This window comes from Xiphias gladius, chromosome 16 (genome assembly GCF_016859285.1).
Source record: "Xiphias gladius isolate SHS-SW01 ecotype Sanya breed wild chromosome 16, ASM1685928v1, whole genome shotgun sequence".
Classification (NCBI taxonomy): Eukaryota; Metazoa; Chordata; class Actinopteri; order Istiophoriformes; family Xiphiidae; genus Xiphias; species Xiphias gladius.
In genome coordinates, this window is record NC_053415.1 from 21,684,480 (window position 1) to 21,708,642 (window position 24,163).

The following is a 24,163-nucleotide window of genomic DNA, read 5'->3' on the forward strand; positions in this document are numbered from 1 at the left end:
GTCTGCAGAGCCCTCCTTTCTTCAGTTTCAAAACAGTCCAAAAGTGCCTGGTTCCATAATCCCAGGTGGCCACCATCAGGCAGCTGCCAGACTTTCATCTCTGCATGATGCTTCCACATCAGACGCTATCCATGACATTTAGTTGTAGTGCATAAATGCATGAAATACAACTGGACTACACGCTTAAATACACATTCACAAATAAGCAGACAGAGCAGAGGTAGACAAAGTTTGCCATTTTAATTAATGAACGTAATTAAATATTAATCCAATGAAAAATGATAAAGAACTAGAAATTTCTTTAGGCCACATACAAGTTTGAAATTACAGCCATCCCTCCCACATTGACCCTCAGTTTTTTATGGTCAAATTTTAATTTTCCTTCCTGTACCGACACAATGTGAATGCACCAAGCTGGTTCAGAAAACTTGGCTGTCTTTTGTAGTTGGTATCATAAACTCCGCACTGGGTCAGGCTTTGGCAGGCTTGCTTTTATGCAAACTGTTTTTGGTTGTCAGCAATGGACCTATGGGGGATGTAGGCCAGTTTCTAGTAAATATAAAAGGCTTCAATGAAGCTCAAGGCCACAAGCTTAAAGCTCTTAAACAAGGTTGTTTACAGCTTCAAAAAGGGATCTTTACTAGCAAAAAATAATTTAAAACATAACCCAACCTAGACACGTTTGTTCCACAATAGTGAGTGTAATTCACTGTAGAGCTGATAAAGTCTTGTTAATCTATGTATGACTCTAGACTCAGTTTTATAGGGAAAGATAAAGTAAATAATAAAAGCCTTTTTATCAGACTTGTGCTGATCAAAACTATGAGCACAATAGGAAAATAAGGTCAGAGTTGAAAATGAACACAGTTATGCATTAATTGAATACTTATGATGTTGTCTGTGAGAGCCCTGCTCAACACAAATAACAGGCATCGGAAAGGCAGGAATGTAAGCTTTGATGTTATTCAGTTAGTTCTTCCTCTGGTTTTCTGAAGAGGGGTGGAGAAAGAGATAACTTCCTCTCCCAACTGAACCTAGACAGTCATTGCACACAGTGAAAACTGCCTGCTCCTTGAACTGCAGAAATGTCCAACTCTACCTAAATCAAAGATGTTGTCATTAAAATGTAGAGTTCAGCGAATGCTCAGAATTTATGTCACCACAGACGATTGTTTTTTGTTTTAATACCACAAAATTACCTGTAAATACCAACCAATGATTATTTTTCATTATCAATTGATCTATCAATGTTTTTTCTAAATGAGTAAATGACTGAACCCTAATTTGTTAATTTAAAATGATGTAAAACAAAGACAAGCAGCAAATCATCATGTTGGAGATTCTGTAGCCAGACAGTATTTGGCAGTTTTGCTTAAAGAATGGCTCTGTACTATATTTACTGTCAACAAACTAATCATCTCTGCACTTATCCACATGAACAAACAAAGTTAAAGAAAAGGGTTTGGGAAGAAGTGTAGCAATATCTAACATTAGTCTCTTAGTGAAGCACCAGTCACAGGGGTGTTTCTCTCTTATATAAGGCTGCACTGGTGGGACCCTCAAACTGCAGTTTGATGGCCTGTTTCAGATTAAGCTGCGGGTCTGTGGTTGTCATCCTGACCATAACATCCTCTGGCAAGGCACTACATGGTGGGACTGGGGTAAAACTGTAGCATGCAGGTGACAAATTGTTTTTCTGGGGTGGAGAATCCCAAGCTTCCCCTTGAAGTGGGCTCTGCAGCCTATAAGGGTAGCCTAGAGGAGGGCTCTCTCTGTTTTTAGCACCTACTGCAGGACTGTCTTGCCCTGGCATTATCCCAAGGGAAGCCATGACTGAGTGCCATTTACCACCACCGTAAGTAGTCCTGTCTGCTTTTATCAAGTGTGAATTTTGTTCGTTCATTTTGTCGTGATATTCAAGTCCAGAAGACAAGCCTTTCTCAGGCAGTTCGCAGTTGTGCACCATGGCAGTGACTGTGCAAACAGTGGCAGGGCTGCCTTTGGGATTCCTCTGGATGCTTCCATGGAGGCTGCCCATGCCTGAGCTCCCTGGTGGAGGGAGGGTGGAGGGCCGGCTACGACTGCGGGGCAGTGAGTGTTGTTGGATCTGCTGGATAAAGCTGAGGCTGTCAGCTGGTACTGTCTGCACCGTGGCCAGCGAGTGGCAGGTAGATGAGGTTTGGGAGCTCTGCATGGAGTGGAATCGCTCTGCAGTGGAGACAGGAGAAGAAACTGAAGAGGAAGAGGTAGGAGCTGTGACTTCACCTCCATTACTCTCTGAGATGCCTGAAGAGAGGATCTTGTTCGGTTTTGCCGGGCAGACAGTACTAGAATTGGGCAACAGGCCTGGATATGGCTTGGCTCCGTAGCTCTCCAAGAGCCGGACAATGTTAAAGTGCCTGTGTTTCCCAGCCACTTTGACTGGACTACGGCCATATTTATCCATGTGATCGGGATTTGCACCTCTATCCAGAAGCATTGCAACAATGTTAACGTGACCCACCTGGGCAGCGATGCTCAGAGCTGTTGCCCCCTGGTGGCATGCAAGGTCTATATTGACACCACTAGCTTCTAGAAGCCGATGTCCTGCTTCAGCGTGTCCTGTCCAAGCCACTGAATGTATTGGTGGTCTCCCTTCTGTATCCTGTGCATTGGGGTTTGCCCCATGCTTTAAAAGTAGGTCTACCATCTCCACACATCCCTGCCAGGAAGCGACATGAAGCACTGTACGGCCCTCAGAGTCTCGGGACTCCAGGGGCACCCCTCCTTTCTCTATTAGGAGAGTAGCCATGCCAAGGCGTCCCTCCAACACCAGGAGGTAGAGCAGAGGCCTTCCTTCGGCGTCGCGGACATCGGTATCAGCCCCTCGCCTCATAAGCAGCTCTGCCACCTCAGCATGGCCCTCCAGAAGGGTGGCACTCAGGGCAGAATGTCCATCGTATGCCCTGTGATCAATGGGAGAACGTCTGTCCAACAACAGCCTGACAGTGCTCCAGTGACCTTCCTGGGCAGCCAGTATAAGAGGGGTGCGTCCTTCAATGTCCATCTCTCCGACACGTGCCATGCTGCCTCGCTCAGTCAAAGCAGCACAAACAGCCCGATGGCCTTCACAAGCAGCAGCATGCAGTGGAGTCCAGCCAAGGTCATCCTTGTGGTTCTCATCCAGTCCTCGGTCCAGCAGGGCACGGACTACCTCAGCGCTGCCTCTTGCTGCTGCTAGGCAGAGTGCTGTCCTGCCTTCACTATCAATGGCATCCACAGCTGCTCCCCAGAAAAGCAGACGAGATACTGTCTTCATGTGGCCCATTGCTGCGGCCGCCAGTAGGGGAGTCACTGCGGCTGCAGCAGGGACACTGCCATCTGGGCCAGCTGTCTCATCTACATCAGCACCAGCTTCTAACAGAAGTTCAACTACCTCGTCGTGGCCCTCATAGGCTGCAAGAAGCAGTGGTGTCATGCCATAACGGTCTCTGTGTCCTGGATCAGCTCCACGCTCCAGTAACAGACTTGCTACCTCACCATAACCTTTGACCCCTGCTGCTGTAGGGACACAGAGGGCAGCAACTGACAGAGCAGTGCGCCCATCTCCATCAGCTAAGTCAACTTCTGCATTGCGGTCCAGGAGAATCTCCACAGCTTCATGATGTCCCATATAGGCAGCAGCGATAAGTGGCGTGCGGCCCTTGCTGTCAGCTTTGTCAACCTGTGCCCCATAGTCCAGCAGGGTTCGTACAATTTCCTCATGACCACCCCACGCAGCAGCTCTGAGAGCAGTGCGGCCCTCGCCATCGCATCCATTCACATCTGCTCCTGCATCCAGAAGAAGCCGAACAGCCTCACTGTGTCCTCCCCAAGCTGCAGAGCGCAGTGCTGTCCAGCCTTCATTGTCAACATGCTCCATCATCTGTACTGCAGTTTTTGGCTCCTGGCTCTTGGCCCATTCCAGGAGCACAGACAACACTTTGACATGACCCTGCCTGGAAGCCAAAGACAGTGGTGTTTGACCCTGTAGATCACTGATCATTGGATCAGATCTGTGTGTCAGGAGAAGTTCAACTACATTTGCAGAACCTTCATGGGCTGCACTGACAAGCAAAGTCTGTCCATCTGTAGAACATAGCTGGTTAACAGCCTCCCCACTGTCTAGCAGCTTCTTTACAGACACCTCCTTTTCAAATGCCTTTCGTAAGTTAGTTCCCTCTTCACCTATAGAATGCAATCCAACACTTGGGTCTGCATCTGAAAAACAGGCTGTGGAGACGAGCCCAGTCCTCATTAACAGCTGAAGGACTTCCTGACTGACCAGAACAGCAGGCTGACTTAAGGATGTGGTGAGAGCATGGCTGCAGCTAGGAGTAAGAGCAGGCACGCCTGCCCACAGCATCCATAGTGCCAAAAATGAAGGGTTATCTTTATGGTGACCTGAGCAAACTAAATGTGTGGCAAGCTGGCAAGTGTCCTCAATGTCCAAGTGGGGTCCCTGCAGAGTCAAAGCCATGGCGAGCATGCTGTGACCCTCTGTTCTGCTACACAGGTACTTCTGTGTGCAATACTTGACATCCGTCAGCCACTCAGCAAAGCTACCATGAAAAAGTAGTTTGGTGCCCCCAGGGCCATCTATCAGGAGAGGAGAGAGGGTACGTAGCTTGTTTTGAAAGTCCTGGAGGCTGAGCAAGGTGTCATGAGTCCAGGCTGCTGCGAACAGTTGCTGGGGCGTGAGGGGCCTCGGGGCAGCTAAGAGCACATTAAGGAGAGGCCTGACGTACATAAAGAGCCCTCGGGGGAACAGTCTTTGGCACAGCCACAGGTAGAGGCCATTGAGAGTCCCGGGGATGTCCCGAATCTCCCGCAGACCCACCAGTGCAGCTGCCACACCATCCAGCACACGCTCGAGGAAGAGAAAGCAGCCGCCGCTCTTGATGTGCAGTAAATTCAGCATATCAGCCGTGTCAGGGGTGAGCTGACGGCGAAGTGCCGCTTCTTCATCCAGGCGGCAGAGAATGTACTGCTGCACATCATGGACTGGCGGGGGCTTCCGCAGATCATCCAGACAAAGCTTACGAAAACCTGCAACACAGAAAGAGATAATGCGGGTTTTCTACTGATTGGCAGAGTGTTTATCAATCCCACGTTATGTTATTTCGGTTATTCTATCCCTCTGTCTTCCACTGATAATTATCGTGTGACACTCTAGGAACTTGTTTAAAAAAAATAAAATGTATTACGCTGCACAAGTGTTTATGATAGTAAAGACCTTACAATACCTTAGTTAAAGATTTTTATAGTATTCTGAAGAGAGGAGATACGTACTGTACTGTAGAGCTGCAATGATTACTCAATCAATAAATTAGTCGAGCAGCAGAAAATTTATCAAATCTAATAATCGTTTCGGTCAGTGTTTAAGCAAAAATGCCAAACATTTGCTTGTTGCAGATTCTTAAATGTGAGAATTTAATTATTTTCTGTGTCATATATGATAGTAAATTAAATACCTTTGGGGTTTGGGCTGTTGCTTGGACAGAGCAAGACATCTGAATACATTACCATGGGCTCTAGGAAATTATAACGAGTATTTTTAACTAATTTCTAACATTTTATGATTCACAAAATGATTCATAGAGAAAATAATCAGAAGATTAATTGAAAATGAATATAATCATAAGTTGCAGCCACTGTATAAGCTGGTCATCAGGTACCATTGCTACAAAACAACACACCTCCCCCCTTCATTCATAATTTGTTGATAAAATGAAGCTGGAACATATAACCAGAGCACTCAAGCTAGTACCAGCTTTTAACAAGCGTTACAGTCAAAGATCCCTTTTCCTATAGTTACATAAAAATCTTGGCTGACATTCCCATCCTATTAGGGCCACTTCATATTCAGACTTTGAGTGCTTAGAAGAACAGAACTGTAGGAGACATAACAGATTCTTTTATTTCTCTCTTATACAACCACTGGATCCATTGTTGATGCATATGTCAAGGTTACAAGCAATAATAATGTTGTCATGATGCATAAAAATAAAGAGTAATTATTCAAAATGCAGGGTATATGATTAGGAGGACAATATTTTGGTGCAAAATGCTTGATCCTCAGTTTATCATGGTAATTTTGCAAATGATCACAGGATTAAAAAAAATATACAGATTATTAAGACTTTAAGACAAGCATTTTGGTAAAGATGTCAGTAAGTATACATCAAACTTGACTGGTGGAAAAGCTGGCTAATAAAACTGGCTTATAAAAGTCTCTTAAATAGTCATCCGGCAGTGGAGATCACATGTACCTGAGGTGATTTATTTTTTAATGTCCAGCCCCATAAAGGTTCAATTTAAAAAAAAAAAAAATCTTTTAGAAACATACTGATAAGTGACGTTTTCTTTATACCTGAGAACATCTTGCAAACAGCCTTGTTGTGGCGGCGGACGGAGCAGACCAGCAGCAGCCAGCCAGGCAGCAGGTGTTGATTGGTGGCCAGGAGCTCTGCGATGGAGCCACTCTTCCCACTTCCCGCAGCCACCCCATATCCCACATCCAGGGAGTCCACCACCACCATCAGAGTCTGGGCAGGAGGAGGAAGGTCTAACAGGGGTCCCAACACTGCTCTAAGAGAGACAGAGACAGACACACAAAGGAAGAGGCAGCAGTGTAAAAACTGAAGGACTCATGGGTGTATGAGGGAGTTCAAAAGCGACAGTAACAGCGTGAGCATTTTCTTTTATATTGACTGGAGTGTAATTACATCACAGATAAACACAGTAGGTCAGACCTTTCACATACAAAGTCAATGAAATCACTCGCATTATCATGCAGGCAGCTTTTTTGCCATGACTTGAGGCAATTCCAGTTCAAGCATGGAAATTATTTATCGAGTTTTTGCTTTTGTTTCCATTTCACACATTTTAGAATCTTATCTTAGCTCTCAGGCTTTAAGATTCACAGTCAGTTCAAAACAGTACAAAAAAAAAAAAAACCTGATGTTTGCTCATCAAGATCAAAAGAAAACTTCTTCATCTTCTACTGTGATTAAACACTGAAACACATTGTTAGACAGTAAAACTATTCAGAACTTGGGCAAAAACCAAAAATCAAAGTGTAACTGTCCTTTAAAAAGGCACAGTCAGCGACCACACCCTACTTTGATCTGATGGTGACTCAGATTTGTGGAACCTTCCTGCTCCACCCTGGACATGCTTGCACACACATGTGGGTTGATATGTGTACACAGGTTATAAACACACACACACACACACACACACACACACACACACACACACACACACACACACACACCTCCTCACTCCAACATGCCCGCGCTTTGATTCCAATTTTCATATTATTTATTATTATTATTGTTGTTGTCATTGTTCTTGTGTCAGCAATAGTTCAAAAACCTTAAGACATTAAAAAAATAATATGTAATAAAGACAGCGATAGCAAAGGTGTTTTTGATCTCTTATTCCAGTATCTAGACATAACACCTGACGCAAGTTGAAGTGCAGCTGGAGAATGAAAACTTCAGAGTGAAAGTGAAAGTTGTATGAAGGAAGCCAGGGCACGTAGGAATAAGGTTGGTGCTCCAGATGGCTACTGTGCCTGCAGCAAAAATATGCCTGAGCCAAAAAGACAAAAAACAACTCTGTTTTCCTGGCAACTACAATGGTGTGGTAGCTGCATAGTAATCCAAGTTATTATAGAAACCTATGTTCTCCCTGTCCTAGCAAAGACGGAATCTTAGTCTCCATTGTAAAAAAGAAACCACATTTAATCACCAGAAAGTCAACAACAAGTTTATTTTTAATATATTTGTATCAGGTCTGGTTTAATTCTGTGTTTTACTTTGCAGAGATTTGTACACAGCTACACATGCATTCAGGGGGCTTATTCTAAAGGTGACAAACAGTGATTAACCTGTGACAGGAGTCTGTTATGAATGGGTCACGCAGAGGCTTAACTCAAGTCAATGATCCTGCAACAAACACAGGGTGTGTTTGTGTGTGTGTGCTGTTATTAGTCTTAATGTCTATGATTAAGAATGACCAGAAGGTCCAGTCACCTTTAGTCATCAAACGGGTTCTTTAAACCAGATTTAAAGAAAAAAAAAAAAAAAATTAACTTACAAATCGCAGAAACAAATCTACATTTTTTCAGCCTGTGGGTATTTTGCTTGTGCTTCTTGTGCCTAACAATAGCAAATCGAGTAACGTTTCCAAACGTTGTAAAAGCGGAATGTGCTGCTACCAGGAAGGAAACGGCTTCCGAAATGTTTACATAACACTGGTAAGAGGTCAGCCAAGCTGTAAACAGAGACGCTATGCCGGAACTGCATGAAAATTTCAGTTTACTGAAATATAATATAGACAATATGGAGCTAAATGAGTAACTAAAAGCAGCAGGGGTCACTGACTCAAAGTGTTGGGGGTCAGCAACACAATATCTGTCTCAGGGTTAATATATGCGTAAGGAGCGAGGGGTGAAATTAGACTTTCACAATGATGAGACTTTGGCAAATGATGCATCAAACAAACCTGCCTTGTTGAGCTGCTGTCATTGAACTGTTGTATCACTTATTAGTGATACAACATGTACATTAGTTCAGCGTTCACCCCAGGAAACCATTCAGCAGAGGAGGTAACCCACCCACATCTTAACACATTATATTAGTTAGTAGATAACAACCTTAATATTACTGAAAGTCATTAAATATGCAGCATTTGCTGAGTGAAATAGAACACGTTCTCTTTCTCCCCGAAGGTTATTGGTATATATCATGAAGGAATTTTAATTTTTTATGATCTTAGTTGAGGCAATAGTTTGAGCGAGGTAGCCCACCTCTACTACAAGAAAACACAGTGCGGTAACCCCACTAGTTATTTCACACTTCCAGTAATCGTCTGGATTTTTTAAAAACCTCTTTAGGGCCGCAACTAAAGCTTATTTTCATCATCAATCAATGTAAAAAAATTTTCTCCAATTAATCATTAAATTAAAAAATAGTCACATCACAAGTTCCCAGATCCCAAAATGACATCATCAGATTGCTTATTTTGTGGGACAAACTGTTTTAAAACCCAAACATATTAAATTTACAATGATTTAAAACAGAGAAAAGCAACAAAGCCTCAGATCTGAGAGGCAGGAAGCAGCAAATGTTTGGCATTTTTGCCAGTAAAGCTAAACCTTGTGTATCAGATATAGAAAAAAATCATACATAGGGGAAGTTCACAACTAGAAAATTTCATTAGTCGTAGTTTCACATTATGTCTTTGTCTTAAGATATTTACAGACCAAGCCATAATGTGTGCGTATCATCTCATTACCTTAACTACACGGTAGCCTTGACCTTTATTACTGAGCATATCCTGCCATTAAAAGCATTATGAGACTCTGCCCTGGGTGACACTCTACTGTACATCTGGGTTAAAACGAGCTTATCTCTGTGTGCTTTAATCATGTGATTAAAGCAAGAGCGAAAGAGGAAGTGCAATGAACCCTCTGTTGCTGCGTAAGGTTTTCGGCTCGCATAGTCCTGGTAACTGGTCTGTGTGTGACCTTTGACCCTCAGCTTTAAATGAACCTGTAAGACGGGAGCAGTAATGCGGAGATTGCCCCTCTGCGATCATATTACTCCACTGGCTATCTGACCTCCTCCCGGGCCTCAGCTGATGGTTCTCTAACTGAACCTAGAACAAGATCCAGAATCTGGTGAGGGTGAGAGCGCCTTTGGTTACTTTGGCCCTCTTCTCTGGAACAAACTGCCCGATGCCACTATATACTAGTAGATGTCAGCATGACTTCAAAAGCTAACTACTATTTCATCCATCTACTAACTGTGGACTGTCACGCAGACCATCTGTATAAACAATATAAATATGAATACACCGTCACATTACCGCATTACAATACAAGATGCCTCTTTTTCGTCCTGTTTGTACCTGTTTGTTTATTCATGCCATATCATTGCTCGTAATAAGTTATTTTCTCGTGAGCGCTTTGTGACTCCAGAGAAGATGGAGCGGTAAAGCCCACCAAAGTCAAGCATGACCTCAAATGCCCAATGAATGAGAGACCTGCCTGTCCATATGACTCATATGCTATGTTTACTCTTCTTGGCACGTCTGTAATAAGTTAGTGTGAGCAGGAAATGGACCTGACCTAAACAGCGGCAATGGATTTAAAAAAAAAAAAAAAAAAAAAAAATCAATTGAACCAAACTAAAGGTGTGAAAGTGACCTCAAAGTATCGAACAATAACACGTGTAAATCAGCGGTTTCATAAGTCCTACGCAAGCCCCAAATTCAAGCCCGTGTTTCATCAGTTTGTCGACGGCCGTTCTCACATGGCAGCGTTTCGCCCGCAGGCCGCTTTCTCTCACGAGAGCTCCGAACACAAAACAGCTGCTGGCCTTGAGCCAGTCTGAGGGGGAATGTGGAATCCAGGTCGGCACTTCACACCGGAGGAGCGCAAACACAGGAGGAGTGTGAAAGTGCTCAGACTCATCGCTGAGCAAACACACCAGGAGAGAGCGAAAAAGTCCTGGAGAGGAGAGAGACCTCGCTGACTGGTGCTGAGATGGTCACCAGGGCACTGGAGGCATTTTTTACCTCTTTGTTCTTTTTTTCCCCCTTCTCTGAAAGGATGTGGTGTCGTAAATAACACTGTAGCATTCATTCACACTGGAGGCCCATTGTGAGTGCTGTGAATGGGCTGCATTATGAGACGAGAAATAAATATAAGACGAGGAAGAATGGCCACTGCCGTGTTTTTCCTGTGACTGTCCTGGCTTCTCTTTGCTTCGCTGACGGTCACATGATTTTACATTACAGGCCTCTGAGATACTGTTAGCCCAAACACCTGCAGAGAATCGCCCCTATTAGGGAAAAAAAAAAAAAAAGATGCAGACTCAAAGCTTTCGCGGATCTTTTCCCCACAACTGTCTTTGACACTCAGTCACTCTTTGTCTATTTAGAGTGGGGAGGGGTTTTTTTATGACGTATTTTGATGTTTCGTTACAGTGCTGCTGACCTTGCAGCCTGGGCAGATAATTCAGTATCAGTATTTATCCCGTTTCGGTGGAACTGCATCAAGATGATGTTGTCTGCGTTAACGATGCCACGTGAACAATAATTAAAAACTAACAAAATCAATTATTTGGTGTTTTACACTTAACACTTTTACACTAGTCAAAAGTTTTACATGATATAAAGAACAACAGTGGAACATGAATTGTCATTAACCTCACTGATATCTAGGAGTAGGTGATGTGTTTAATGTTCTCTATCAGGTGTACGGAATTTTATATTGTGATGTCAATAGATATATTGAGTAATGCATTTTTTTTTCAACATTAAACTTTTAATGAATGAAATAACAGGAATATCTGTTTTTGTCTAATCCTGCAAATAAAACGCCTGACAAATCAAGGTGCTTCATCCCGTTGATGCAAAAATCATGTACAAAGCAAAACAGACAAATTAATCAGCAACAATTTTGATATTTGAATAATTGTTTAAGTCATTTATCATGCTTTATCATTGTATTGTAATAAATATCTTTAGATTTTAGACTATCGGTTGTATGAAACAATCAATTTGAAAGTTAGAAAGTGGGCATTTTTTGCTCTTTTTTGGCATTTCATAGACTAAACACTTCTAAAATCTATATCTCTAATGAAAATAATCATTAGTTGCAGCCCTTGTTCCAACTGTAATCAACTGAGCAACAGGCTACAAATAAAATTTCACAAGATTCACATTAAGATCATCAGGTTAACAAAACACAAAATGGATAATCAATGTGTCTCTGATGTTAAATCAAAACTTGTCAGGTTGACAATAGACCACATGACAACACTATAACTAGGGAGTTATAACTATTTTAATAGCTATAAGACAGATGTTTTGGTCACAACAACCGCACGTTGAAACTGACCATTTACAAAACACAAGAAACTTGTGGCACAGGTTTTCATCAGGTTGTTTTCACTGATGTTTGAATCTGATAAACCACTGTTTTGCCTGCTGACACATGTAATTTTGTTCAGCAGCTCTTGCTTTCATCAACACTATCACCATTTACAGTACGTGATCCCACACAAAAAAATTTTGCTGGGTTGAGCTGGGAAAGAACCAGGCTCTCGAACATGCACACACACGCCGAGCATCTGGATGGGTTCCATGCTTGTTACCTTTCGGCAACTTTCCACTCCCTCTCATTTGACATCTTTGAAATTTCCCTTAAATATGGTTCAGTAAAAAGTTGCCCTCTTCAGATCAAGCGTGTGACTGTCACATCAAAAAAGTTCTGCCATGACATCCTCACTCTGAGACTCTTCATAGGAAAAATTTTGAAATAATGTGATACAAACCTCTTGAAAGTGTCGTCAGGGTCTCTCTGACAGACGAGAGGCTCCAGAGCTGAGGATACCGACGGGCTGTTGAGGATCTCTTTGTACCCGGGGGAGAGAAGAGGCGAGGCCCTTAGCTGCTCCACCAAGTCCAGGACAAACCTCCACAGCACCGTACTCCTCTGGTCCTCCCTCTGGCAGAAGTGGGAGGCCAGGCAGCGTGGCGCTAGCCCAACTGCCAGCCCTGCCTTCGAGGTGGGCCACACCACCTCAGTACACAGGGCTGTCTTCCCAGCGCCAGGGCCCCCCATCACCAGCAGCCCCGGCGGCTGCCCGGGCACGGAGCGGATGTTCAGGCAGTGGCGCAGCTTGTCCAGGGCCCATTGCCGGCAGTAGAAATGCCGGCCCTGGAGCAAGCTGCGGCTGCTGCCGGTTCCAGTGCTACTCATTTGCTCCTGGTTGCCTGACATCCAGGGGAAAACTCACTGCTCTGAACACCACCTCCCATGCTCCTTCACCAAATTTACTCTGACTTCAAGGTTGAGCTGCAGCTGGCAACAGCTCTGGTTCGTGACAGCTCTGGGCAATGCCTGGGTATTTTATCACACCGGCAGTTCCTGCAAGTGTTGCATCAGGCGATCATTATCAGCTGCTGTCCTTCCCCTGCAGTTCTTGAGGTGTAACGCCGACAAAAAGAGGAGTCAGACAAAGATAAAGTCAGCTGGTTGTTCACCTTGTCATTTTCTCCATTTGTCTTGATCTTTTTGTTGCGGGGTTTGAATCACAAAAGCGTGAAAAAGTATCCGTCGTTACCACCGTTCATCCTGCCTGTCCTGGAGATCTTGGAGCTGTTCTGTCAAAAATCAGAAAGAGGGAGAAGGAATGAGTCAAGAGAGGAACTGACAGCATGTTTTTCACAAATATAATGACACTGTATCTCATCCCTCCCGTCTGAGTCATCCTCCGTCTTCCAATTACAGCTCAACTCTTCCCTCCTCTGAGTTTCTGTCCCACGTCTCTTACAATTTCAAGCATCGATCCCAAACTGCACCTTTGGCATGAAATTCTCTTTTCCTTTTCTCATGCCCTAAGCTCTTTCCAGCCCTCCATTCATACCTCACACCTACTTCTAGCATACTGTGTCTCTGTCCCTCATGCTCTCCGGTTTTTCTTGTTTTTTTTTTTTTTCTCCTCCCTCCCCTGGTGTTTCTCGGCATGTTGAGACATGCACAGGAGAGCAGAGCAGAGAGAGAGGGGAGGAGAGAGGGAGGACTCATGTGGCTGTGAGTGATTCCACAGTTGACAGGTGGGAGGGGTTACCTGGGGTCAAGGTTCAGTCACAGGGCAATACTACACCTCAGGGTTTAGTTTTAGGTGACTTATCCATGCGAGGCTTGGTGCACACTGGAGGTTTTTCAAATCTTAACCGATTTTACTTAGGAGAACAAAGGCATAAGGAAAGATTTAACCGAAATTTAAAATCGTATGCGCACACGCCAGATGATTGAGTCAAGATGCAGGACCACACACGTGGCGTTTATAGTAAACTATTTCAGAGTGGCGATTCCAGGGGCTTGGGATCCCACCGAAACTCGCGTGATCAAACCTTGCTTCAGACCAAAACAAATATGGAAGCGTACTGTCGTCAGCAGCTTGTTGCACCTGTGTGTGTGCTATGTTTTACGCCAAACGACAAAATACGAGATGAGGTCACGGCGGAGAAGACCTAATCGGCAAGGCTTTTACATTTTGCATCACGAGCTGGAGGCGGGCCGGAAATAAAGTTTAATTGTTAGTACACAACACCCGGTTGGTGATGTTTCCCAGTCGCATCGCTCTCACTGTGGGTTTCTACTCAATATGCCCATTGCTGATCCTTTCACACTACAGGATTTCCGATTTGGAATCGGGGAGACCCCGATCCAGTCAGTAGCATTAAGATTATGTCTGTAAACCCCTCACATTACAGGATCGTTAGCACAGATAATCGGTTCAGACAAGCCTCGAATCGGGAACGCCTCCGCAATATCATTATATATATAATATATGTATAATATATATATATAAATAAAAGTATATATATATATATATATATATGTATATAAAATAATATATATATATATATTATATATATATATATATATATATATAATATATTATATATATATATATATATAATATACCACGTTATATATAATACTCCACGTTAAGACATACTAAGTTTATTTGCATTTATTTTAAAATTTTGTTGGAATTTTAAACACTTTTTACTTTCAACATCTACTGGATTTAAAAAAAAAATTATAATTTAATTAGATTAAACAACATGAAATCCTTGTTATTGCCTTAATTTGATGTTTGCACAAAGTGTTTTTCCTCACAATTCTCTGTCTTACTACTACAAAGGGGCCACATTACACTACATTACATTTACTCATCTGGCAGATGCTGAGGCAACTTAGAGTTCAGTGTCTTGCCCAAGGAGCTGGGTATCGAACCACCAACCCTGCGATCAGTGGACAAGCCGCTCTACCACCTGGGCCACAGCTGCCCCAACAGTAACATGTTGTATTAAAAGGAAATGATACTAGGCAACTAATGTCAACAAAACTCAGACAGCTGCTGCCAATATCAAATCTGAAAACTTCACAAATAGTTCACAAATAGTAACTACTCACAGCTGTGAGTAGTTGTGAGCAATATCCACCATATGCTGCATTTTAAGGCACTGCACAATGCATCCATGAACACCACACACAAAAGTCAATCCAATCTTAGTCTAAATGACACCATTTTAAAGTACATTTTATTTAGTCTTTTATCCAGTGTGCACACGACTACGCATAACACATATATAAATACTGTGACACATAATTCTGTTATGTACGAGAATGAGGTTAGTATAAATTGAGGGGATGTAATAAAAACCTGACATTTTTATAGTGTAGATTCAATTAATGAAAAAAATACAAAAAAAAACTATATAATATAACGAACGGAGAGGGAAAAGCCTTACAAGATGGTGCGACCTCTGATAAAAACCTTGAAGGAATCCAGATGAGGAATGTCAGAGGTTTCTGTGACAAAGTTAACATGATGATGAGAGTGCACACTGCTCCGCATTTTAAGTCAATGACTAAACATCAAACACCAGCTGCACTAAGATGAATCTGTCAGATTATAACTGTGACTTAACAATTTGAAATGAGCAGAAAAAAAACAAAAACTTGCTGCTGTGCATATCATCTACAGCATGAAAGCTTGGTGATGGTATGATTCAGAGAGCTAAATGGAAACAAAGAATAAACAGCCCTCGGATTTTCTTACAAGCTCATGCATTTATCACGTGTGCGACATTTCACCCTCTATGGTTTTGCCACTCGCGGAGCAAAACTTACCCTCCTACGTTCGGAAGACACATGTTGTACACTTACACTGTCAGCTGACGAGTGCCAAATATTGTAACTGAACTGGAAAAATGAAGAAATGTGTGTTTTAGCAAGTCACTGATGACAGTAATGAGGAGAAGTGGCACCAAGCCACTGAAGCTGTCTACATTCTTGTCATTACTTGCGGTATTTACAAAGCCCTCTAAACCCGGCGTGTGGCCTGCGAAGACACCGGTGCAGCAACCGAGGCCAGCAGCAGCGTCTTTATAGCGCTTCACTGACATGCTGTCTGAGCAAAAGTTAAATCAAGTCAAGTCGGCTTAATTTATATAGTCTAAACAGCACCCAGGCACCGTGACGTCTTGAAGTCTAACAGCCACAGTGTGTGCGTTCACAAGCACGGAGGAAACCGGGTCTTTGGAAAAATCGTTTTAAGCAGGAAATCAGACAGCGCATTTCTATGTACTGTACTGTTCTTCAAGGCAGCGATCAGATTTCTCCCCTGCCCAAGACTCTGATCTGGAAGCATTATTCATATTACGGTAGTCATTCTAACTGTGGCAGTGACATGAGACACTGCTTTCCTGGTCCTCACAGCACGAATGAGTCTCCACTTAACAAAAGAGCCAAACGCTCGGTGTTGGAAAACGGCTTATATAGATTTCTGGAGGCTACTTTGTGTTGGTTTCTACTTAAGTCCGACTTCAGATTACAACTGATCTTGAGTACACTGACGTATCGCTGCACGTAACGACCTCTACTTTCATTCTACCGCCCCGCTGTCACAGCAATACTTTCCCCGTCTGACTCAGATTTTGTCGACGCGTATACGTGGCCAAGAAATTCGCATTCTCCAGGAGACATCGACGTGGAGACATAAGGTTGCTCTAATTCCCTGATCCCGATAATGGAAACCGGGCTTCTCATTTCACGAGACGTATAAGACGTATAAGACGTCAGCTTACTGAAGAAACCCGACCGTAACCTGATTGTAAATGCACTGGACGAAGTTACCAGGCAACCAGCCGAGACACTGCGCAGGAGTAGTGGGAGGATGGATGAATTGTTGTTTCCTCAAGAAATAGTTACACCAACCGAACTCCCCCTGAAACCCACCAGTTTTTCATTTTTTTTTTACATTTCTTTGTGTGCTTAAAAAAAAAAGAGTTTGACATTTTGGGAACCCATTTTTTTTTCTTCCTTTTTTTTTTTTTTAACGAGAATTAAATAAGAATATTGAAAAACACTGTGTCAGAAATTGTGACCTTCATTCTAATGTCGCTGTGTTGACCTGTGCCTGGAAATTAGAGAAAAAAAAAAAAAAAAAAAAAAACTGCATCCAGTAATTATCAGGTACTTGGCATTTCTCTCACCTTCTTTAAAAGACTGAACTAGGGCTGCAACGATTAGTCGATTACTCAAACAGTCAAATCGGCAGAAAAAATTAATTGGCAGCAATTTTGATAATCGAATATTGTTTCAGTCATTTTATAAAACAAAAAGATGCCGAACCTTTTCCGGTTCCAGCTTCTTAGAGGTGAGAATTTTAGGCTTTTCTCCGTCATCAATGAAAGTAAACTAAATATTTTATCTTCGTCACAGTGGGCCATCAGAAATTATAGGACATGAGCATTGTTTTGTTTAGTTTAGCGTCAGCTTAGACAAATGTTAATTGATTAATCAAAAATATTTGATATTAGTTTAATGACAGTTTGGTGCAACACCTTAGTTTAGCCCCTTAGCTTAGCTTAGCTTAGTTTAGCATAGCTTAGCTTAGTTTAGCTTAGCTTAGTTTGTCTTAGTTTAGCTTAGTTTATTTTAGTTTATTTTAGCTTAGCTTAGCTTAGTTTAGTTAGTTTAGTTTAGCTTAGTTTAGTTTAGTTTAGCTTAGCTTAGTTTAGCTTAGCTTAGCATGAAGACCGGAAGCGGCGGTAAGCAGTTCGCAACGTACTCCTAACAACTCTAAAGCTCGCTCGTTATCGCGTCTGTCGCTTCCGCAAAGAAAAAAGAAAAAAAAAAAAAAAGTAAAAATGACAAGGTGTTGTTTCAATGGAGACTCAAAGGGACCTGCTGGAACTACCTGTCGGACGCAGCGACTTTTGGAAGAGTCCACCGATGCTGCCAGGCCACGAGCAGAGACGCTGCTCAGACTGAGCTGTTGCTTGTCAGAGAGTAAATAGACACAGAACAAAACTCCCCCTACAACAACAAAATGGCATTTGTGGAAAAAGAACTAAAACTATTAGTTTACAGTAAGGAGTGTGTTCATGGATTAAGACGCTTTTATTGCATTTTTTAGGTTTTAAGTTTTTTTTTTTTTTTTTTTTAATCATGATGGGATGAAGTAGGTCTGTTTTTTTTTTATTTTTCTCTAACTACCAACTGTTTTCGTTTTTTTTCTCTCTCCCCCATGTCTCATCCTTTTGTCTGCCTCCACACGATTCTCGTCCGCTCCGTGCTTTTCGCCATAAACCCCCTCAGCTCGCCGAAGCCCAGGTACGACGTTAACTGTACCTTCACGCTGCAGCCGATCGGCGGCTTCACCCCCGGTCTCATCTGTGTCGCTGTCGGAATCTACAGGTGATCCGCTGCAGGCTGTCAGCCCAAACACACACACACACACACACACACACACACCGTCTGCTGGCACAGCAGCAATGTGATGATATGTCCCCACCGGCGTGATGAAAACCCATCGTGCTGATGTGTAACTGCCTGAACTCATTAATCAGGCGCCAGAGGTCGACGCCATTGTAAACAAAAACAAAAAAAACAAAAACAAAACAACACAAAGCGCTGCCCACACAGAGCCGACTTTGTCAGTTCGTCCCGAGAAAGCTCCATAAATCGCGAATACCATTTATTCCCTCCCCGACATAATGTGACCGAGCGTCACCTGCAGTGGACGTGATCTTACCTGGGAGAAACGCGCTCCATCCCTCCATCTCCCTCCTCGACGCTCCTCTCCGACACAAACCAAAACCGGCGGATTTAATCACGTGAATCCTCTCCCACAATCCTCTTTACCCTCACAGTAAATGTGTACTCACTGTTGTTTCTGCTGTGGATGTTCTGTACATTTCAAAGAAAAAGAAAAATGAAGGACTCAGTCACACAAGGACATCCTCCGCAGGGCTGGTTTCACGCGCCTATGTCAGACCGGCCAACAGGTCTAGACTGTGGTCTTAGTTCTACTGTAAGACTAGTGTATGGAGGCACAGTTGTGCCAAATAAAGGTGCCCAAAATAGATTGAAAGAATGACAAAAATAAAAATGCTCACGATAAATCAAAATTATGCAGAGTTATTATACTTAATACAAAGAGACAAAGTAAAAAAAAAAAAAAAAAAGATTATGTCAAAATTTTTGATAAAATGATGAGATAAAAAGTCAATATTAGGAAATACTAGGTCAACTATGACTTTCTTAGTTAATTTTGAAATACTTCTAACATTTCAAAAATTGATAAAATATTGACTTTTAAAGTTAGTAAATAATTCTGACTCAGTAAATCAGAATATTTGACTTGAAATTTCCTAATATTACCCAAAAATCCAAAATTCTATACTTGTTATAGTAGAATATTACGGCATAGTGGGCTATCTTCTAAATTTGACATTGAAAGTCATTTTTTCTACTGTTTGATTTTTACTTAGTATCATAAAACTTTGATTTAATATATCTTACTTTGGACTTTATATTCTATAAACTTTGATTTACTAACATTTTGAGCTAATATGTCCAAAATCATGAAACAGTACCTCAAAAGTTTGAATTGAGAGTTAATTTTAACTTACTAAGACATAATTCTTTCTTTCAATCAAAAATCACCAGATATTAAGTTGTAATTTGGGGTATAGTAAGTCAAAATTTTGACTTAGTCTCTCATCATTTTAATCTAGGATGTGTAATTTTGTTTTTATAATCCCTAAATTTTCATTCTTTCCTCTTTTTAATTGTAAAAATTGCGAGTTAGACAACTTAAAAAGCGTTGCTGATTTTAGAGGCACAATCCATGATCCAAACTATAATCAAAAGTGCCACCACCAAAAATTTTACCTCTTACAGGTATTTTAGTAAAGTTACAACAATGTGTTAATTCTGTTTTACTTTTGTTTTGTAATGCTGTAGGTTTGTTTACATTTGTATAAAAAACAGCGAAGCAGGCTAATATTTTGAACTTTTGATCCATCGAAAGTCACAAAAATGCAGAGTCAATAAATGCGTGAATGTGCCTCACATTTGTATTTAAAAAAAACCCATTGGGCCTCTGTATTTAAAAGGTTATTCCAGGATATTAAATTGCTGACACCTGCTGACCAATATAGGGAAGATGTGGCTTAATTTGTGATTTGCTGTGTGACTTATGTGAAGTGTGGCGTGAGCCATGGGAGGGGAGAAGTGTTTTTAGAACATGGGAAGGTATAAGTAGTAAGATGTCCCGATTACCGTTTAACCAGATAAACTCTGCTTTAACCTGTAATGGCCCCGAACTGTCCCACGATCACAACTGAACTCACAGTGAAATGAGAAATGACCTTTTCACCCTGTTAGCCAACTCTCTACATTCTAACATACAGACCAATAAATACCAAACATTTCCTCTTTTAAATCATGACTTTTAAATTTCCCACCAAAGGTTTCCTCGTTAAAATATATTTTTACATAATGAGATGCTGAATGGTAAGAGAGCAGCTCGTCTCTGTGCAAGGATACATAAGAAAGAGACGACAAAGAAACTTCCAATAGAAACACTAGTTTTTTATACCCACTCAGTCAGTCTTGTTAATTAGAAAAACTACTTCAAAACCTTATTTAAAACATAAGAGATTTAAAAAACTGATCACAACATTTGACAAGCCTTCACCTTTCCTCAACCGGAGGACCTAAACGAACAGCAGTAACACTGGAGCATCTTTTCCATTTTCTGACCTTCTGTGTGCTGCTGTTTCACCTCAGAAATTCTGCGACATACTTCAAAATAAACACTATGTGTGTAGGATACTTTTTTTTTTTTTTACCAATGATACTGTATCTCTGCTATGTAGAGGTCAACCAGAGACTCTTCTCCGTCACTATATTTGCAGGAGAGACCTCTACTGGATCTTTGTGGTAATGACAACTGCATCTTGTAAAGGGTTTACAGCAGTATATTGACCAGTTTTAGTCCATTAAACAACAAACAGTTCTTGATTATGAGTTTTTATTATTATAATGTTTGGATAATTAATATTATTAACCTACATCCATGATATTGAAGAAAATGTAATATTTATTCGGGTTCAAAATTAATTTGTGACCTTGGAAAACAGCAGTTGGGTAAACATTCTGAACGCAGTGATGATGAGTAGCTTTTCTGGAGCTTTAAATCTCATCACATGACCTTCATCAGCAGATGGAGGTTGCCATCTGTCAAAATGGACAAGAGATCCTGAAACTGCTCAGAAATAAATGGAAACTTAAATTTATATAATTGCACGTCAGCCGGGCAAATTGTGTCTAACCCTAATCTTAACGCTGAGGAAGATCATCTGGCATGACTGAAAGCTCTAGAACGGCTACTGCACACAGCAGATCTCGTGGTGAAAGTGTTCTCTGTTTGCAATATTTAAAATTTCACTTCCTGGAAACAACAAACAAACACAAAAGGTAACAGAGTCAGAGTCTGATAGCTTTGGTCCACTTTTGAACTTTCTATCAGAAATTTTCTTCATTATTGAAATTCAGTGAGACGAGGACAACGTGTTTGAGTTGGTGAGAAGTTCTGTTTATCACAAAAGGAAGCTACACATATTGTATACTATGTGCAACACCTGTAATGAGTACAGATGATTTGTGTGTGTGTGTGTGTATAGGAAAAAATGATGTACTGTATATATACATTATTTTATCAATAGTTACACTCCTATTATGCTCTTACTTTCTCGTCCTCCTTTCTGCTGGTGTCTTCTTGTGACTAAATGCATTATTTTTTTGGGCGGTCATATCTGATCATTTATTAATGTCAACACAAGCTGTCTCCACCGTCTATGATGCACTTAGGTATCATCAGGGGATAGGGGGAAAATGCACGACACTATTTAGTAACAGTAATCCACTGAACGCATTGTCACATTCATGTGCTCCTGATGTTCTACGTCAGAAGAGGCGAGACTTTGTTCACTTCTCTTGGATCTTGTTTAAAGCCTGGCGGCTGAGCTCTGTGCGGCCTGGAGCCGATGTAATCGATTTTCGGTTGAGGCAGGTGAAGAGGCTGTTTCACTGGTCGAGGCGTGTAAAATGGTCTCCGTGTCTTTCAAAGATAAAATTGATCACATTTTAGGAATACTTCTAAGATGATCAAAACAAAGCCGCACGAGTTCTGCGGTGCGCTGCTCGGAGCTTTAAATGCAACCAAGCCGAACGCCAAGCTTCTTCACAGCAGGCTTACTGTGTTCCAACAGGGAACCGGCAGACGGCAGGATTCGTTCTGCTCTGTGCGGGAACCAGGTACGGCGATCTCTGTTTTGCTTGAGTTGAGCTACAGAAAATTTTGTGACCTCCAGTTTTTGACATCACATAGGCAGTCATGTAGTGAACACGGCATGCCAGGAACAGTTACACAGTAACGGGCAGGTGCATCTGCAAAATGCGTATAATCATTCCCATGGTACACTTAAGACTCCAGATTGCTCAGCATCGATTTTGAGGATGAAAAACAGACTCAAGGTGAAGGGAAAGACCTTACCCCGTCTGTGCCAGTGATTCATTTTAAATTCTATCTGTGAATGTGCATAAAACAAATATGCACTATGTAACATAGTTGTTTTTTTTTTACAATTCAGAAAAACAATGACAAATCATTTTCAGATGAGAGGATTTTGACCTCTGAAGTCTATCGCTGTTTTCTTATAGGTGAGTCAGACGCGGCAGAATCTTTCACAACTGAGTCAATAACATTGTTTATTGTTGTCTTGTCTGATGAAATCTGAAACTCATGCAAAAGGTCAGAGGAGCATTTTTTGAGCACTCCCTGCAGACCAGTTCTCTGCTAGTCAAACCACGGCAACAAGATGGTGAAGAATGAACGCGAGACACACTTCTGCCAGCCAGCTTGCAGATCTTTGCTCATACTCCAGATTTTCCCTGCCAGACATAACTCTGCTCTGGACACACAGGCAAAGACAGCCTTGCTGTTGGTGTCTTTTGTTGGCTCATGAGTGTCAACAGCAGTTAAGGCCAATGATCCAGGATCAACCACGTTTAGTGTCGCCAACAGAAATATGACAAATGCACCAGATAACTGCTGTGAGCAACACAGGGCAATAATAACCAATAGTCTTGTGAAATTTACATGGTCAGAGATGCCAAATCAATGACCTCTTAAACCCACGTTTTTTCCTCTCCATTTTGTGTTTTTAAAACGTTCTTTGTATGGAGCCAAAAGCAGGATACAGAGGCAGAACAGTTAGGGTTATATAAACGAATAAATAAATAAATCTGGTCTTGATTCAGAAAAAGGTTCAACATGTAGGTAGTCAGTGTGAGCAAAAATAATGATAATAATAATAATCCAAAAAGGGGAGCAGCCAGGTCATCAAAAATCAAAAACTAGCATATGCTGGTGGACCAACTCGAGCTGGCCACTAAGGCCGAGTAGAACGACAGACAGTCTCGACATTGTGAGCTGCTGGTTGGCAGTTCATATATTAGGAGGCCGTCCATCAGAGCCACCTCAAATGTTGCCGGTGTAAAATCTCTGGTGCTAAAGTGGCTCCAGCAGCAGCGTCAACGGCCTTTTGTGACAAATGAGGCACTGACTCTTCAAACGCTGAAACTATGACTTGAAAGCAAATCTGCTTATCTGCCAGTAATGTTTGTCAGTCTGACTTAACAGTTGTTAAACTAAATTTTGTATCTATTACTGTGCTTTTTATTTAAACAAAGATTTAACAAAAGTTTATTTTGTTAACATTCAGCAACTACATAAATACCATGAGGTTTCCTCATGGGAGGTGTAGCTGTTGAGTGATAAAAAAAAAAAAAACTGACCCATTGTTTTGACAATGATGCGCCTGCCTCCCCCAGAGTGTTCTTGGCCCGGACAAGATGTTGCGAAGGGGTTTTTCTTCACCGAGAAAAGAATTCCACCATCATCCACTTCAGTGGTCTTCTGTGGTCTTCCAGGCCTCTTGGTGTTGCTGAGCTCACCAGGGCATTCCTTCTTTTTAAGAATGTACCAAACTGTTGACTTGGCCACTCATAAAGTTTTTTCTGCCATCTGTCTTTTTGGTTTTTGTTTTTTCAGCCTAATGATGGCCTCCTTCATTTGCATCAACCCCTCTTTGGACCACATATTGAGAGTTCCCACGAACAGCTACCACATGCAAATTCAACACCTGGAATCAACTCCAGACCTTTTATCTGCTTAATTTGTCACAGAAT

The 24,163-nt window shown here is 41.8% G+C and overlaps 2 protein-coding genes across 9 annotated transcripts in view; one reads left to right on the plus strand and one right to left on the minus strand.

Annotated features, from left to right (window-relative positions):
• ankrd50l (ankyrin repeat domain 50-like) lies at positions 1–18,905 on the minus strand. Of its 6 annotated transcripts, none has more exons than XM_040147549.1 (4): positions 18,657–18,905; positions 12,372–13,203; positions 6,392–6,609; positions 1–5,067 (listed from the first exon to the last, which is right to left on the minus strand). In XM_040147549.1, the coding sequence occupies exons 2-4, from the start codon at positions 12,818–12,820 to the stop codon at positions 1,514–1,516; spliced, it is 4,221 nt and encodes a 1,406-aa protein (XP_040003483.1). In that variant the 5' UTR covers positions 12,821–13,203; positions 18,657–18,905; the 3' UTR covers positions 1–1,513. The 6 variants fall into 6 exon arrangements, with proteins under 6 accessions (XP_040003483.1, XP_040003487.1, XP_040003484.1 ...); XM_040147553.1 differs by having other exon boundaries at positions 18,790–18,832; XM_040147550.1 differs by lacking the exon at positions 18,657–18,905 and adding an exon at positions 18,254–18,415.
• hpxa (hemopexin a) overlaps positions 17,830–24,163 on the plus strand; it is a 21,160-nt gene continuing 14,826 nt past the window's right edge. For 2 of the 3 annotated variants that reach the window (XM_040147557.1, XM_040147556.1), the window contains exon 1: positions 21,946–22,228. In XM_040147557.1, coding sequence (XP_040003491.1) covers positions 22,075–22,228 — 154 coding nt within the window. In that variant the 5' untranslated portion in view covers positions 21,946–22,074. Of the gene's footprint in view, positions 17,992–18,220; positions 18,320–21,945; positions 22,229–24,163 lie in introns of those variants that run through there. The other variant, XM_040147558.1, reaches the window with a different exon arrangement.